Source organism: Ahaetulla prasina, chromosome 6 (assembly GCF_028640845.1).
Source record: "Ahaetulla prasina isolate Xishuangbanna chromosome 6, ASM2864084v1, whole genome shotgun sequence".
Classification (NCBI taxonomy): domain Eukaryota; kingdom Metazoa; phylum Chordata; class Lepidosauria; order Squamata; family Colubridae; genus Ahaetulla; species Ahaetulla prasina.
In genome coordinates, this window is record NC_080544.1 from 86,703,012 (window position 1) to 86,717,361 (window position 14,350).

Here is a 14,350-nt window from a genome sequence, read left to right on the forward strand (position 1 = left end):
TAAAATAAGATGTTGAAATGTTAAAAAAATTGATTTCTTTAATGTTTCTATTTTAAAATAAAACTTTTACTTTTTTTTTTTTTTTACAAATAATACATAGTTTCCAATCATCAGCTTATCTTTTCTTTCTAACAGTATTTAGGTTAGCAGTACCAAGAATTGTATATTTTCATTTTTCAGGACTACTTTTGTTTCATAAATTAGACTGGTATTATGTTACAATTTGCACACATACATAGATGTTTATAGCACAGATTGTCAGAACGATCAGATGAAGTAAATAAAACTATAAAATACAAAGATGGTTATTTTCTTTGGCATCTACATAAAAAACCCTGTACTTGTGGATGTTGTTTCCAATTGTGCCAGTGGTTTGTACGCAATTTCAGTAATTTGATCATAGCTGATGAAAAGCTGACAAGATTTCCACAGTGCCCCATTAGATGAAAGCAGCATGAAACCACAGGTTAATCTGCAAACAGATTTTCATGCTTATTACTCTAATGATTCTATCACATTTGATGTAGCAGGCTGCAAGGCGTCTCTCAGCAGCAACAGTGTGCTCCATTTTGATCTCTCTACTCATTAAATGATGTAGTAATTTGACTGACCTCTGACCAGGTGCATAGCTATTCATAATTGCATGTCATTCTGATGGGGAAATTACTTGAGAGAAACCAAAGTATTCATCCTGCTTTCCTAGTCAAAAAAACTAACAAAAGAAATATTGCATTAATTTTCAAATGATGATATTACATTTAGTGCCTAGGCCCCATATATCAAAATCTGAAAACTGCTCAGTTACTATATGCGCTTAATCTTAATGGTATCTGTGGATGTCAAGGGCATGGAGGAAATTAAATCGGAAAGTGCAGATAGACCTAAGAAGACATTATCTCTTTATGATTGCAGTTTTGATAGGTATTTCAGTGAATTTCATTTTCGCAGAATGGTAGAAGATGAGTTAGCCACCAGATTTTCTCATTTTTCTTCTCCATGATTTATGTGAGTTGAGTATAAAACTTTTTATGGGAGTGCAGTTACTGAAGATGAGAGGTAAATTAATGCACTGGGTTTCCATCTCAGTTTCATGCACAATTGTCAGAGCTGTACGTACGTAATGGATCCCCATCATTATTCAGGGTTGTTTACATTCAAAATATGTAATGAAATCTGTTCAGAATAATGAGGGAAATAAAAGTTTAGAAAATTGTAAAGGTCATGAAGTTTGAGAAATGATGCAATGCTCCCAAAATAACATTTAGGCAATATAAATTACAATATTATGCACCAACCCTGCCTTATAGAGACATGAAGATAAAGTGCTTTCAACTAGTGAAATGCTGTTAGCGCTCTCTGAAGTATGAGAATGTGTAAAATGTTGCTGATTTCATATTCTCTGTGTGTGTGTGTGTGTCTGTGTGTGTGCGTGTGTGTAGACATTTACTAACAGAATTTGGATTTACTAACAGAATTTAATTATTTTTTCTAAGTATGTATTTTCTTCCATAAACATTTCAATAGATGTTTGATTAAATACTAGCTTGATTGCTGGAGGATTTTTTGTTTTTATTTTTGTTTTGAAAGGCATTTTCAACCAATACTTGGAAGTTTACACTTGGAAGTTTATTTTATTAATTTAGTTATTTATTTTGTCGAGTACATATTAATTAATATATATAGTTATAAGCATGAATTGAATACATAAAGTGAATACATTTAAAGGGAACATTAGGACAGGGACAGTAGGCACACTGGTGCTCTTATGCACACCCCTTACAGACCTCTTAGGAATGGGGTAAGGTCAACAGTAGACAATCTTAGTTTAAAGTTGTTGGGGTTTTGGGATGAGACCACAGTGTCTGGTAGTGCATTTCAGGCATTAACAACTGTGTTAGGTAAAGGTAAAGATTCCCCTCGCATTTATGTGCTAGTCGTTTCTGACTCTAGGGGGCGGTACTCATCTCCGTTTCAAAGCCGAAGAGCCAGCGCTGTCTGAAGACATCTCTGTGGTCATGTGGCCGGCATGACTAAATACCAAAGGTGCACGGAACGCTGTTACTTTCCCACCAAAGGTGGTCCCTATTTTCCTACTTGCATTTTTTACATGCTTTTGAACTGATAGGTTGGCAGAAGCTGGGACAAGTAACAGGAGCTCACCCCATTACGCGGCACTCAGGATTCAAACCGCTGAACTGCCAACCTTTCGATAGACAAGCTTACTGTCCTATCCACTGAGCCACCACGTCCCCTAAACAACTCTGTTACTGAAGTTATATTTTCTGCAATCGAGTTTGGAGCAGTTCACTTTTGTATCTATTGTGTGCTCGTGTATTGTTGTGGTTAAAGCTGAAGTAGTCATTGACAGGTAGGACATTGTAGCAGATGATTTTATGAGCTATGCTTAGGTCATATCAAAAGCGGAGTAGTTCTAAATTTTCTAAACCCAGAATTTCAATTCTAATGGCATAAGGTATTTTGTTGCTAGCAGACGAGTGGCGGACTATTGCGAAATATTTCTGGACGTGCTCAATTGTATTAATATCCGATATGCAGCGTGGGCTCCAGACAGATGAGCTGTATTTGAGAATTAGTCCAGCAAATGTTTTGTATGTTTATGATATAGATTTTTACACTTGGAAGTTTATGATATAGATTGAGGTTTTAAGATTTGTCTCAAATGTACACATTACACATGCAGACATACACATATTTTTATTCTTTTATTAACTCAAATGAAAATACAGCAATAACCAAATAAATCTATTAGCAGCTCTTGAATAGCTGTGTTGTGCTTACATGACAGTCTATGTCCGTGATGGCGAACCTATAGCACGCGTGCCACAGGTGGCACACATAGCCATATTGAATAGAAAAGAATAGAATAGAATAGAATAGAATTTTTATTGGCTAAGTGTGATTGGACACATAAGGAATTTGTCTTGGTGCATATGCTCTCAGTGTACTTAAAAGATACCTTCATCAAGGTACAATACTTGCAACACTTAATGATGGTCATAGGGTAAAAATTTAACATTTAATGATACAACACTTAATGATAATCATAGGGTACAAATAAGCAATCAGGAAACAATATCAATATAAATCATAAGGATTACCAGCAACAAAGTTCCAGTCATAAGTGGAAGGAGATAGGTGATGGGAACGATGAGAAGATTAATAGTGCAGATTTAGTAAATATTGGTGGGCATGCGAGCTCAGCTCCGGTGCGCATACGTGCGCTGGACAGCTGATTTTTTGTACTTTTGAGCCTACCTGCAATAGGGAAACAGGCTGTTTCTTACCTCCAGAGGGCTTGGTGGGGTGGGAAAGGCCCGTTTTTGCTCTCCTCATGCTCCAGAGCCTTTCTAGGAACCTGGAGGGGGGAAATGGCCCATTTGCCAACTTCTGGTCCCACAGGAAGTTGGCAAATGGGCCAATTCTGGCCTCTAGAGAACCTCCAGGCGGGGTAGAGAAGGCCATTTTAATCCTCCCAAGGCTCCTAGAAAGGCTCTTTCTTGAAGCGCACCCGAAAGGCCACAGGTAGTCAGTGCAGTCTGCGCAGGAGTGGTGTAACATGGGAGCAACAAGGGGCTCCCTCTATCACCCGCGCAGCTGCATTCTGAACCAACTGAAGCCTCCGGATGCCCTTCAAGGGGAGCCCCATGTAGAGAGCGTTGCAGTAATCCAAGCGAGATGTCACGAGCGCATGAGTGACCGTGCATAAGGCATCCCGGTCTAGGAAGGGGCGCAACTGGCGGACCAGGCGAACCTGGTAAAAAGCTCTCCTGGAGACGGCCGTCAAATGATCTTCAAAAGACAGCCGTCCATCCAGGAGAACGCCCAAGTTGCGTACCCTTTCCATCGGGGCCAATAACTCTTCCCCAACAGTCAGCCACGGATGCAACCGACTGTACCGGGGTGCTGGCATCCACAGCCACTCCGTCTTGGAGGGATTGAGCTTGAGCCTGTTTCTCCCCATCCAGACCCGTACGGCTTCCAGACACCAGGACAGCACTTCGACGGCTTCGTTGGGGTAGCCCGGGGTGGAAAAGTACAGCTGAGTGTCATCCACGTACACATGGTATCTCACCCTAAAGCCACTGATGATCTCACCCAGCGGCTTCATATAGATGTTGAACAGGAGGGGCGAGAGAATCGACCCCTGCGGCACCCCACAAGTGAGGTGCCTCAGGGCCAACCTCTGCCCCCCTGCCAACACCGTCTGCGACCGATCAGAGAGATAGGAGGAGAACCACCGATAAATGGTGTCTCCCACTCCCAATCCCTCCAATCGGTGCAGCAGGATACCATGGTCGATGGTATCAAAAGCCGCTGAGAGGTCTAATAGGACCAGGGCAGAGGAATAACCCCTATCCCTGGCCCTCCAGAGATCATCAACCAATGTGACCAAAGCCGTCTCCGTGCTATATCCAGGCCGAAAGCTGGACTGGAACGGGTCTAGATAGACAGTTTCATCCAGGTGCCGGGGAAGTTGACATGCCACCACACTCTCCACAACCTTCGCCACAAAGCAAAGGTTGGAGACCGGACGATAATTACCTAAAACAGCCAGGTCCAGGGAAGGCTTCTTGAGGAGGGGTCTCACCACCGCCTCTTTCAAGGCGGCAGGGACGACCCCTTCCAACAAAGAAGCATTTATAATCCCCCGGAGCCAGCCTCGTGTCACCTCCTGTGTGGCCAGCACCAACCAGGAGGGGCATGGGTCCAGTAAACATGTGGTGGCATTCAGCCTCCCCAGCAAACTGTCCATGTCCTCGGGAGCCACAGGATCAAATCCATCCCAAACAGTCTCAACAAGACGGGTCTTCAACATCTCACCTGGATCCACCCAACTTTGATCCAAACCATCCTGAAGCTGAGCGATTTTATCGTATAGATAACCACTAAACTCCTCGGCACGCCCTTGTAACAGGTCATCCCGCATCCCCTGTTGAAGAAGGGAGCGGGTCACCCGAAACAGGGCGGCCGGGCGGTTATCTGCCGACGCAATGAGGGAGGAGACGTACAAATGCCTCGCTTCCCTTAGTGCCACTAGGTAGGTCCTACTAAAGGACCTAACTAGTGTCCGATCAGCTTCTGAACGGCTGGATCTCCAGGCACTCTCTAGGCGTCTTCTCCGGCGTTTCATCTCCCTCAGCTCCTCAGAAAACCAAGGAGCTGGTTGATACCTACGCCGGGTCAGAGGCCGCAAAGGCACGACACGGTCAAGAGCCCCAGCCGCGGCCAGTTCCCAAGCCGTGACTAGTTCTTCAGCCGTGCCGTGGGCAAGATCCTCAGGGAATGGCCCAAGCTCCGTCAGGAACCTCTCTGAGTCCATCAGGCGCCTGGGACGGAATCACCGTAATGGTCCCGTCTCCCTGCAGTGGTGAGTGGCGGTCTGAAAGTCCAGGCGGAGGAGAGAGTGATCTGACCATGACAACGGCTCAATGACCATGTCACTCATCCATTGTCCAGAAATAAAAATCAAATCCAGTGTGCCTCCCCCGATGTGCGTAGGGCCATACACTACTTGCGTCAGGTCCAAGGCCGTCATGGAGGCCATGAACTCCCGAGCCGATGTTGATGACATGCCGGTAGATGGCAGGTTAAAATCCCCCATGACCATAAGTCTAGGGGTCTCAACCGCCACCCCAGCAAGCACCTCCAACAGCTCGGGCAGGGCTGTGGTCACGCAGCAAGGAGCCAGATACGTGACAAACAAACCCAACTGACACCTATGGCCCCACTTCACAAAGAGGGATTCACAACCGGCAATCTGAGGAACAATGGTCTCCCTCGGCTCTAGACTCTCCTTTATGACAACCGCCACCCTCCCACCCCTACCTTGGGCCCTCAGTTGATGGAATGCCCGGAAATCCGGTGGGCACATTTCTCCAAGGGGCACCCCCCCTTCTGTGCCTAGCCAGATCTCTTTAATGCCCATAAGGTCCGCGGAGCCCCCCTGTATAAGATTGCAGACAAGGGGGGCTTTGTTCACCACGGACCGAGCATTGCACAACATCAACCGAAGGCCCAAGCTCTGAGGATCCTGACCATCCTGACAGGAGAGGTCTGAGGGGTCGGAGCGCGTGATCGCTTTCAAACTTCGAGCACGCGCTCCCGAGAATCGATATGACCCCCCACCTCCGCCATACCTGCCCCTCCCGCTTACCGTCTCAATACAGCCACCCTCACCAATAGGAACATAGTCCTCCCCCCTTACCTCCGAACCTAATAAAGAGCCGCCGCGAGAACACGCAGGGACTAGCCCACCACCCGACGGGTTACCCCCATTACCCGACCTTACCCTCCCACCCCTTAAAAATTCCCTATCTAAAAAACCCCACAGGTTCTTTTTTTTTCATGCCACCTCTGTGGGTCCCAAAACCCGTCATGGAGGCCGGCCCTCGATAATGTGGAGGGCCATTCCTGCGAGGCGGGAGCACCTCACAGGTGCAAGAGTTCACAAGAAGAGTAGCGCATAAAATCGGCGATAAAGGGGCTCCATCTCTGAATGGCAAGAATGATGACAAATGATGGTAGTCCAGAATGATGGTAGTCCCAAATGAGGGCAGGCAAGAGTAGAAAACAAAAGACAGTCCAGATGGTAATCTGTCAAGTGCCTAGTCCAAACATCCTGGAACAAGGGGTCTTGCATAGCTTCTTTTCCAAAAACACTACACTACTAACCAGAGCATACAAAACATTTGCTAGACCAATTCTAGAATACAGCTCGCCTGTTTGGAACCCTCACCACATCTCTGACATCAATACAATTGAACGTGTCCAGAAACATTTCACAAGAAGAGTTCTCCATTCCTCTGAAAACAACAAAATACCTTATCCCACCAGACTTGAAATCCTAGGCTTAGAAAACTTGGAACTCCGTCGCCTTCGACAAGACCTAAGTTTAACCCATAGAATCATCTATTGTAATGTCCTTCCTGTTAAAGACTACTTCAGCTTTAACTGCAATAATACAAGAGCAACCAACAGATTTAAACTTAATGTTGACCGCTTTAATCTAGATTGCAGAAAATATGACTTCTGTAACAGAATCATCAGTGCTTGGAATATTTTACCTGACTCTGTGGTCTCTTCCCATAATCCTAAAAGCTTTAACCAAAAACTTGCTACTATTGACCTCACCCCATTCCTAAGAGGACCATAAGGGGCGTGCATAAGCGCACAAATGTGCCTACCGTTCCTGTCCTATTGTTTTTCTTTTCTTTTTCCTATATATATATAGATGCTTATACCTCCCAATATTTACTCATATATATGTTTATATACTATATAATCTTTTTATATGATGTTCTGACAAAAATAAATAAATAAAAAATAAAAAAATAAAAAGATGTTGAGGAGTACTGGGCCTAAAACAGAGCCTTGGGGTACTCCAGTGCATACTTCCCTCCATGTAGATGCAGTTCCATTGAGGACTACACATTGAATACAGTTGGTCAGCCAGTTACAAATCCATCTGGTGGTGATGCTGTCTAACCCACATTTTTCTACTTTATCTAGTAGTAAGTTATGGTCTTCTTTGTTAAATGCCTTACTGAAGTCCAAGTAAATTATATTGACGGCATTCCTCTGGTCCACTAATTTTATCACTATGTCAAAAAATGCAATACGATTAGTCTGGTGTTTTTGACATGGTGTTTTTGACAAACCCATGTTGGCTTTTGGTTATTACTTCATTTGCTTCTACGTGTTCACTGATTCCACTTTTTATACTTGTCCTTTGTCTTTCAATTTGTCAGAGAGTTCTTTATTCAGTCATGCTGGTTTCTTTTGAGAGCTGTTATTTTTCTTCTTCATTGGTATTGTGCTAGCCTGGGCTTTTATAATCTCACTTTTCAAAATTTCCCAAGCTACTTGAGTTGTTTTCCCCTTGAGGATTCTCATCCATGGAATCTTTCCCAAGTTCTCTCTAAGTTTATTGAAATTAGCTCTCTTAAAGTCCAAGACTATAGTTTGACTATGTTCTATTGCTTGTGTTTGCATAATGTTGAATTCCAATATTATGTGATCACTCCACCCCAAGGTTCCTGTGCTTCAACAGCTTTTATCATTTCATCTCTTAGTGAGAATGAAGTCCAATATGGTTGATCCCCTTGTTCTGTTCTCTACGTTTTGGGAAACAAAGTTGTCTGCTAGGTTTGTTAGGAACCTGTTGGATCTTCCACTTGATGCAGAGTTTGTTTTCCAGTTGTTAAGAGAGGTGCTGATGTGACCGCCTCACTCAAAGATTGCTATCCCAACCTTCCCAGCTGTGATCACTAAACCATTGTGTAAGTTGTTAAACAGGTACAGGTAAAACATAACATAAAAAGTTAAAATCAGACATTAAACCAAGACACATGGGGAGGGCAGGGGTGGAGTGGGAGGGAGCTGGGATCTGTTATTACTTAATCAACTATCTCCATTGCGCTGTTCCCCCACTCGGGTCCCAAACCGACTGGCAGAGCCACGTCTTAGGGTCCTTATGAAATGATACGGTTGGGGCCAACCTCACAAGACAGGGACAACATTATTCCAGAGGGCAGGAGCAAAAGCAGAGAAGGCCCTCCTCCCTCCTCTGGCAGCCTGAGTAGTACAGGCTGGACACATGCCATCTCAATCCCCTCCCAGGGCAAATACAGGTAGTCCTTGACTTACAACCATAACTGAACTCAAAAATTCTGTTGCTAAGTGAGACAGTTAAGTGAGTTTTGACCCATTTTTTGACCTTCCTTCCCACTGTTGCTAAGTGAATTACTACAGTTGTGAAGTTAGTAATTTGGTTGTTAAGTGAATCTGGCTTTCCCATTGACTTTGCTTGCCAAAAGATCTCAAAAAATGATCACATGTCATAATGTCATAAAGTGATCACATGTCATTTTGATCATGTGACCTTGGGGATGCTGCAATATTTGTAGGTGTGAAAAATGGTCATAAGTCACTTTTTTCAGTGCAGTTCTAAGTATGAACAGTCACTAGCCAAAAGTTGTAAGTGAAGGACTAACTTCAGGGATTTTTATGGGAAAGTGTAAAATATGCACAGGGTCAAAAGAGACCAGATTGATTACTATAAGTGTATACAGTATGTAGCTGTTGGATTACCAGTGGCAGAGATTAAGCAGATGAAATACAATACTTAAAAGTATTGGTGTGCTTCCTCAATTGTTATAATGTATGGATTTCCAATATTTCTTGTAGAGTATAAAATATTAGAAATATTTTGATATAAAAATTATTTCTCATAGTTACTTTTTTATTTGAGGGAAAAGTACTTTGATGAGATACTTTGCTGTCATACTTTGCTTTATTGAAGTTTTAAACTATATTCCTCAAAAATATAATCATATCTTGACTTATTTATGTTTTTATCAGTTTCTAGTAAGTTAAATGGTAGCGTCATTGCAACCTTTGGCTTATTTTTTCTAAATACTTTTCTTTGACAGTTAATACCTGGAAAATTGATTACATATTGTTAATTGTAATATAAATGAATAGTCACAGTGTAATGCGAAACATTTTTTTTTACCAACTTAACAAACAAAAAACTATAATTACAGCAAAACAAATGATAAAAAAATAAAATAATAGTAACAATAATTTAAATCACAAATGATTTAATTTAGAGCAACTATATGGAGGTTAGTTTATATGTCATGTTACTTTCATATTTCAGATATGAAAACTTTTGAATGGTTTGAAATGGATTATGTACTTACTGGATTATATAAGGAAAACTACTTTATTTTGTTAAACTCTAATTCATCCAATTTATTATTTCATTTATTTGCATATCTTACATGCCTTTAATTGCCTTTTTTGTATTTATATTTATATATTTTTGTATGTAAAACATGTTCATAATAAAATTGGTCTCTGTATATTTTATGTTTTAAGAGATTATTTTAGGAAATTTAAATTCTGAAAAAAAAAATTGTCAGAAAATCTGATCCCAGAACCTGAATAAAGTGGAACAGTACTGAATCTCATACGCCTATTAATATATAATACAGTAAATATGAGAACTGTGTGTTGACATCAATCCACCCAGATTTCAACATTTAATTATTGCACAAATACATTATTTATTATCTGTATTGTTTTCTTTTTTTGCAGTCTGCTGCTGAGCAAGCCAAAGCTAGATTACAATTGGTCCTTGAAGCTGCTGGTAAGTAAGGCAATGAAAATATTAATTAAAAAAATAAAGTAAGATAGGTTAATGTTTACTTCAACAGCCAAATTACTTATGTTTGGTATTGTTATATAGTTAATAAGCCAACCCTAGTATATATATGATTAATTACTGCATTTAAAGTACCTAGACAGTTGTAAGAATTCTTTTGAAAAAAAGACAGTGCCAAATATCCTAAAATTAGTACAACATAAAAATCTTTGTCAAATCCACAATACATTATTTGCTTTATTGAATTCTAATTTTATTCTAAAGTTCTGTTTGCTTCATCCAGATTTTTTTCTTTTAATTTTAGATTCATTTTAACTTGAATCTCGTGATGAAATCATGCTTTAAGATATCCTGTTTTTCAGAATATTACAGATTCCATGAGTTTTATCCATTTGTATCAGATGCATAGTTTTTAAAGATTATTTCAGATTCTTGCAATCTTCTTATTAATACAGGGTTTTTTTTAAAAAATTAAGAGTTTTGAGTTTCATATTCTGGAACAAAATATGTGATTAGAAAATAAGTGTTATTTCTAAAATTTTAAGTAACATTATTTCCTTTTCTTTGACTGCATATTAACAAACATCTTCTAGGCAATTTTCAGGAAAAACATGAAGCTTATGTATTTTTAAAATATCCTATATAAAATGAAAATTAGTCAAGCTGTTCCTTTCAGAGTAAATGGCAGTAGATGTTCACCTGATACCAAATTATCTTAAAGCAAGAGGAGGGGAGCTTTTGTGGGAGATTTGTTGAAATATTGAAAAGGAAGACCTAGCTTTTGGATTCATCCTAATAATTAAGAGTAATGATCAATACAAAATGTTTTGTAACGCTTTGGGAGTTAACACTTTGCTCTTTTCACTTCCATGTTTTCATATTTATTATATATGTTCTTTTTTAAGGATATCAAACTACTGCAATATTTATTTATATTTTATTTATGAAGTATATTTGTAATAAAGTATTCATGTAGAAGGATGCTAGAAGACCATATTTTCGTTAATGATAAAAACTGAACTTGTGTCTCTGGTATATATATGTAGTTTTTATGTATTAATTATTATTAGCACTTTGGAAAGATCAGCAAAAATGTTTGAATCCCAGAAAATGTATTAATACTAATGTATTAATTAATAGTAATACATTTTTAAAATACATTTTAAGAGTATATTTTAAAGCATATTTTAAAGTATTATGCATATAAACAATATGATGTCTAGTATTTCTCTTTCTATTGGATTCAAAAAGACTTTTGAAATATATTTTATACATTTCACTTTTGCCTTCAAAAAGTATTTTATATAAATCCCATGATGTTACATGTTGTTTGTACAGATTACATCATTCTTAACATTTTTTAATGTTCTTCACAGTTTTCATTTTATTTGCAGGCTTTATATTTCTTTATACAGCTAGGGAAACTAACCAAATAATCTGGAAAGGAAGTAATTTTATATCCTTAAGAAGTCCCACTTTATCACTAATCATGATATATTTGGGTGACTTTATTTACTTATTTTTTTCACTAGAATAAATAAGTATTGCATTATTTTAATACAGTTTAACAATATCACAGCAATGTGCTCTCTTTGAGCAGATGTTAAGCAGGCAGTTCTTGAATGTTAATTCTGAGAGGGTGGTATGTTTAAGCCTATCTAAAGTATGTTGCATGTGGGCTTTCCAGGCTTAGTTACAATGCTCTCTCTCTTGGGAGAATTTTAAAGCTAAACCTCTTTCTTTTTGTCACTCTATATGGACTCTCTCAAGTCAGTATAAAGCAGATCATCCCTAGGCTAAAGCTCTTCAGCTTTTGTTATTGGGCTCTGTAGGCCTGTAATTAGGCCTCCTGGTAGGCCTTGCAGCCCAGTTAATGGTCATATGGAGTTTCTGTGAGGCAGACTGGCTTTGTATAAATCCTTCGTTGGAATATGTTTATGGGTCACTTCATACCAGGACCGTGTTTTGTCCTTGTGCCCTATAGGCTGACAAGGAACTGGTTCCCTTGACCATGGACAGCTCAGTTTGCTGCTCATAGTCTACTCAACTAATCCCCAGTGTAAACAGAGGATTTAGCGTAGCTTCTGTCACTTACAGTTGCCAAACCACTTGGGTGTCTGTGATTTCTTTTCCAGCATTAATTATTGAATGATGGAGAACAGTAAAAGGTTTCATGGTTGTTTGTACATTAAATATATCCTTCTTGTCTCAAATACTAACAAGACATATTCACAATATTAAATACTTCATCCCAGTAGAAATGCTGCTAGTTCAAAACATATTTGAGTAATCCATATTTTGACTGAATTTTTAAAATGTATACTTTGCAAACATATTTTATGTGAACATTTCCAAATAATTAGTTTGTGCTAATCATATAAAAATGTTGTCCAAATTTTCTACCCCGTAAAGATTCTTTTCAACTTATAAGAACAATTGCAGAAGTTGATTGATGTGTGCATTCAAAGTCATGAGTTGAAATGACTGTCTGATCTGCATGTGGAATCTGCATTTCAAACCTGTTTCTAAAAAACCATGCAAAATACCATATTTTAAAGACAGAATTGTTGATGGCTTAAACAAGGCTTCAAAATAGAGTTGTTAATATGACATTAGCAAAATGTGATAAAAACTGATGGAAGAATTATTTATGTTTTATATGTAATGGAGTTGTTTGACAGCTTATCTGAATATTTAGCTGTTTAACTCATTCTGTTCTGATTATATAGCCAGTTTGTTCATTTAGCTGTGCATCACAATTATTTAAAAAAATTCTCTGTAAATGAATTGGATAGTAAAACACAAATTTATTAATATTAGATATTGGAAATGCAGAATATTTTTCTATGATTTTCTTCAACATTTCATTAGAGTGTAATAAATCTGTATTTGCTCAGTCTTATATGATAAGTGGTATACAGTCTGTGGGACTAAGATGTTTAATGACAGATGTGACTGAGGAGACCACATACATTGAATATATGATTTTAGTCTGGTGGAACTAATAGGATCATTCATTACTTTACAGATCTTTCCTTTTTTCTTTCTTTAATGAAAATTGTTTAGTTAAATAGGGCAGACTTTTAGCTCAGTGCTTAGTAATGGTGCAAAGCCAGTTTTAAGGCCAGCTGGGAAGAAATAAAATATTACAAATGTCCATTTAAATATTATATATCAGAAATGATTAATTTAAAAAAGAATAGTATGAGATTGCTTATATTTCTACAATATTGTTTTTAATATTAACTCTGTTTATATTCATAGGGCTACTTCCTATGTTTTCTTTGGAAGTAAAATTACCACAAATAGAGCGTGTGCAATATGGTTATGCACCTCTTTCAGTAATTTACATTATGAAAATAATATAGCAATATAAAATGTATATCAATAATATTAATAATGTTCTATCACGTCATTGATTTATATTTAAAAGTTTGTATATGTATTGAGATTTTAAAATCTTCCCTCTAACTTCCAGTGATTTTTTTTTTAGTGATACTAAAAAATTGTTGGAACAAGAAATTGGCAATATATTTTGTATGTCTTAGAAGAGTATGTAATAGATCAGAATTGAACTGTGACATTCTTGATGCTCTCTGAACTTGTTTGTTTGCTTGCAGACATTTCATTACCCAACTAGGGAACATCATTAGTGTGACTTTGGAGTTTGTTGCATGTTTATATACAGTAGTGGGGATCATGTGAAGTAAAAAACGTTTTTATCTCCCCTGTCTCCCTTTTAAGACATAATGGCTTCCCAAAAATAAATATTTTGCCTATTTGAGTTCAGGTGCAAGCAATCAGATCCACATGCTTAGAGTTCAATCTAACTACTTTATTGTAGCAGTCCCCAAGCTTTCTGGCTCTGCAGACCAATAGTGGTGGCGTGCGGAAGGAGAGGGAATGGTGGCGCCACTTGCGCAAATGCAGCTTCGCGAGCTCACATGCTCACCTGCCGCTTGAACAACCTGGTTTCCAGTGGGCCACAGCCCAACACTGGGCCATGGACCAGGGGTTGGGGACCCCTGCTTTATTACATTCTGCCTATATAGTACAGGAATCTCTTGAGACTGCTTGCCTTCTCTTGGGAGGAAAACAGATAAGGTCTCATAGGCTAATTCCCCGCTTGATCCCACCTCCTTGTCCAGCTGCCAGTTCCCA

The 14,350-nt window shown here is 39.0% G+C and overlaps 1 protein-coding gene across 4 annotated transcripts in view; it reads left to right on the top strand.

The window, feature by feature from the left end:
* The window catches only part of RSRC1 (arginine and serine rich coiled-coil 1), a 167,357-nt gene that overhangs the window by 78,406 nt on the left and 74,601 nt on the right, over positions 1-14,350 (top strand). For all 4 annotated transcript variants that reach the window (XM_058187369.1, XM_058187368.1, XM_058187370.1 and 1 more), the window contains one exon: positions 10,123-10,174. In XM_058187369.1, the coding sequence (XP_058043352.1) occupies positions 10,123-10,174 (52 nt within the window). The remainder of the gene's footprint in view (positions 1-10,122; positions 10,175-14,350) is intronic.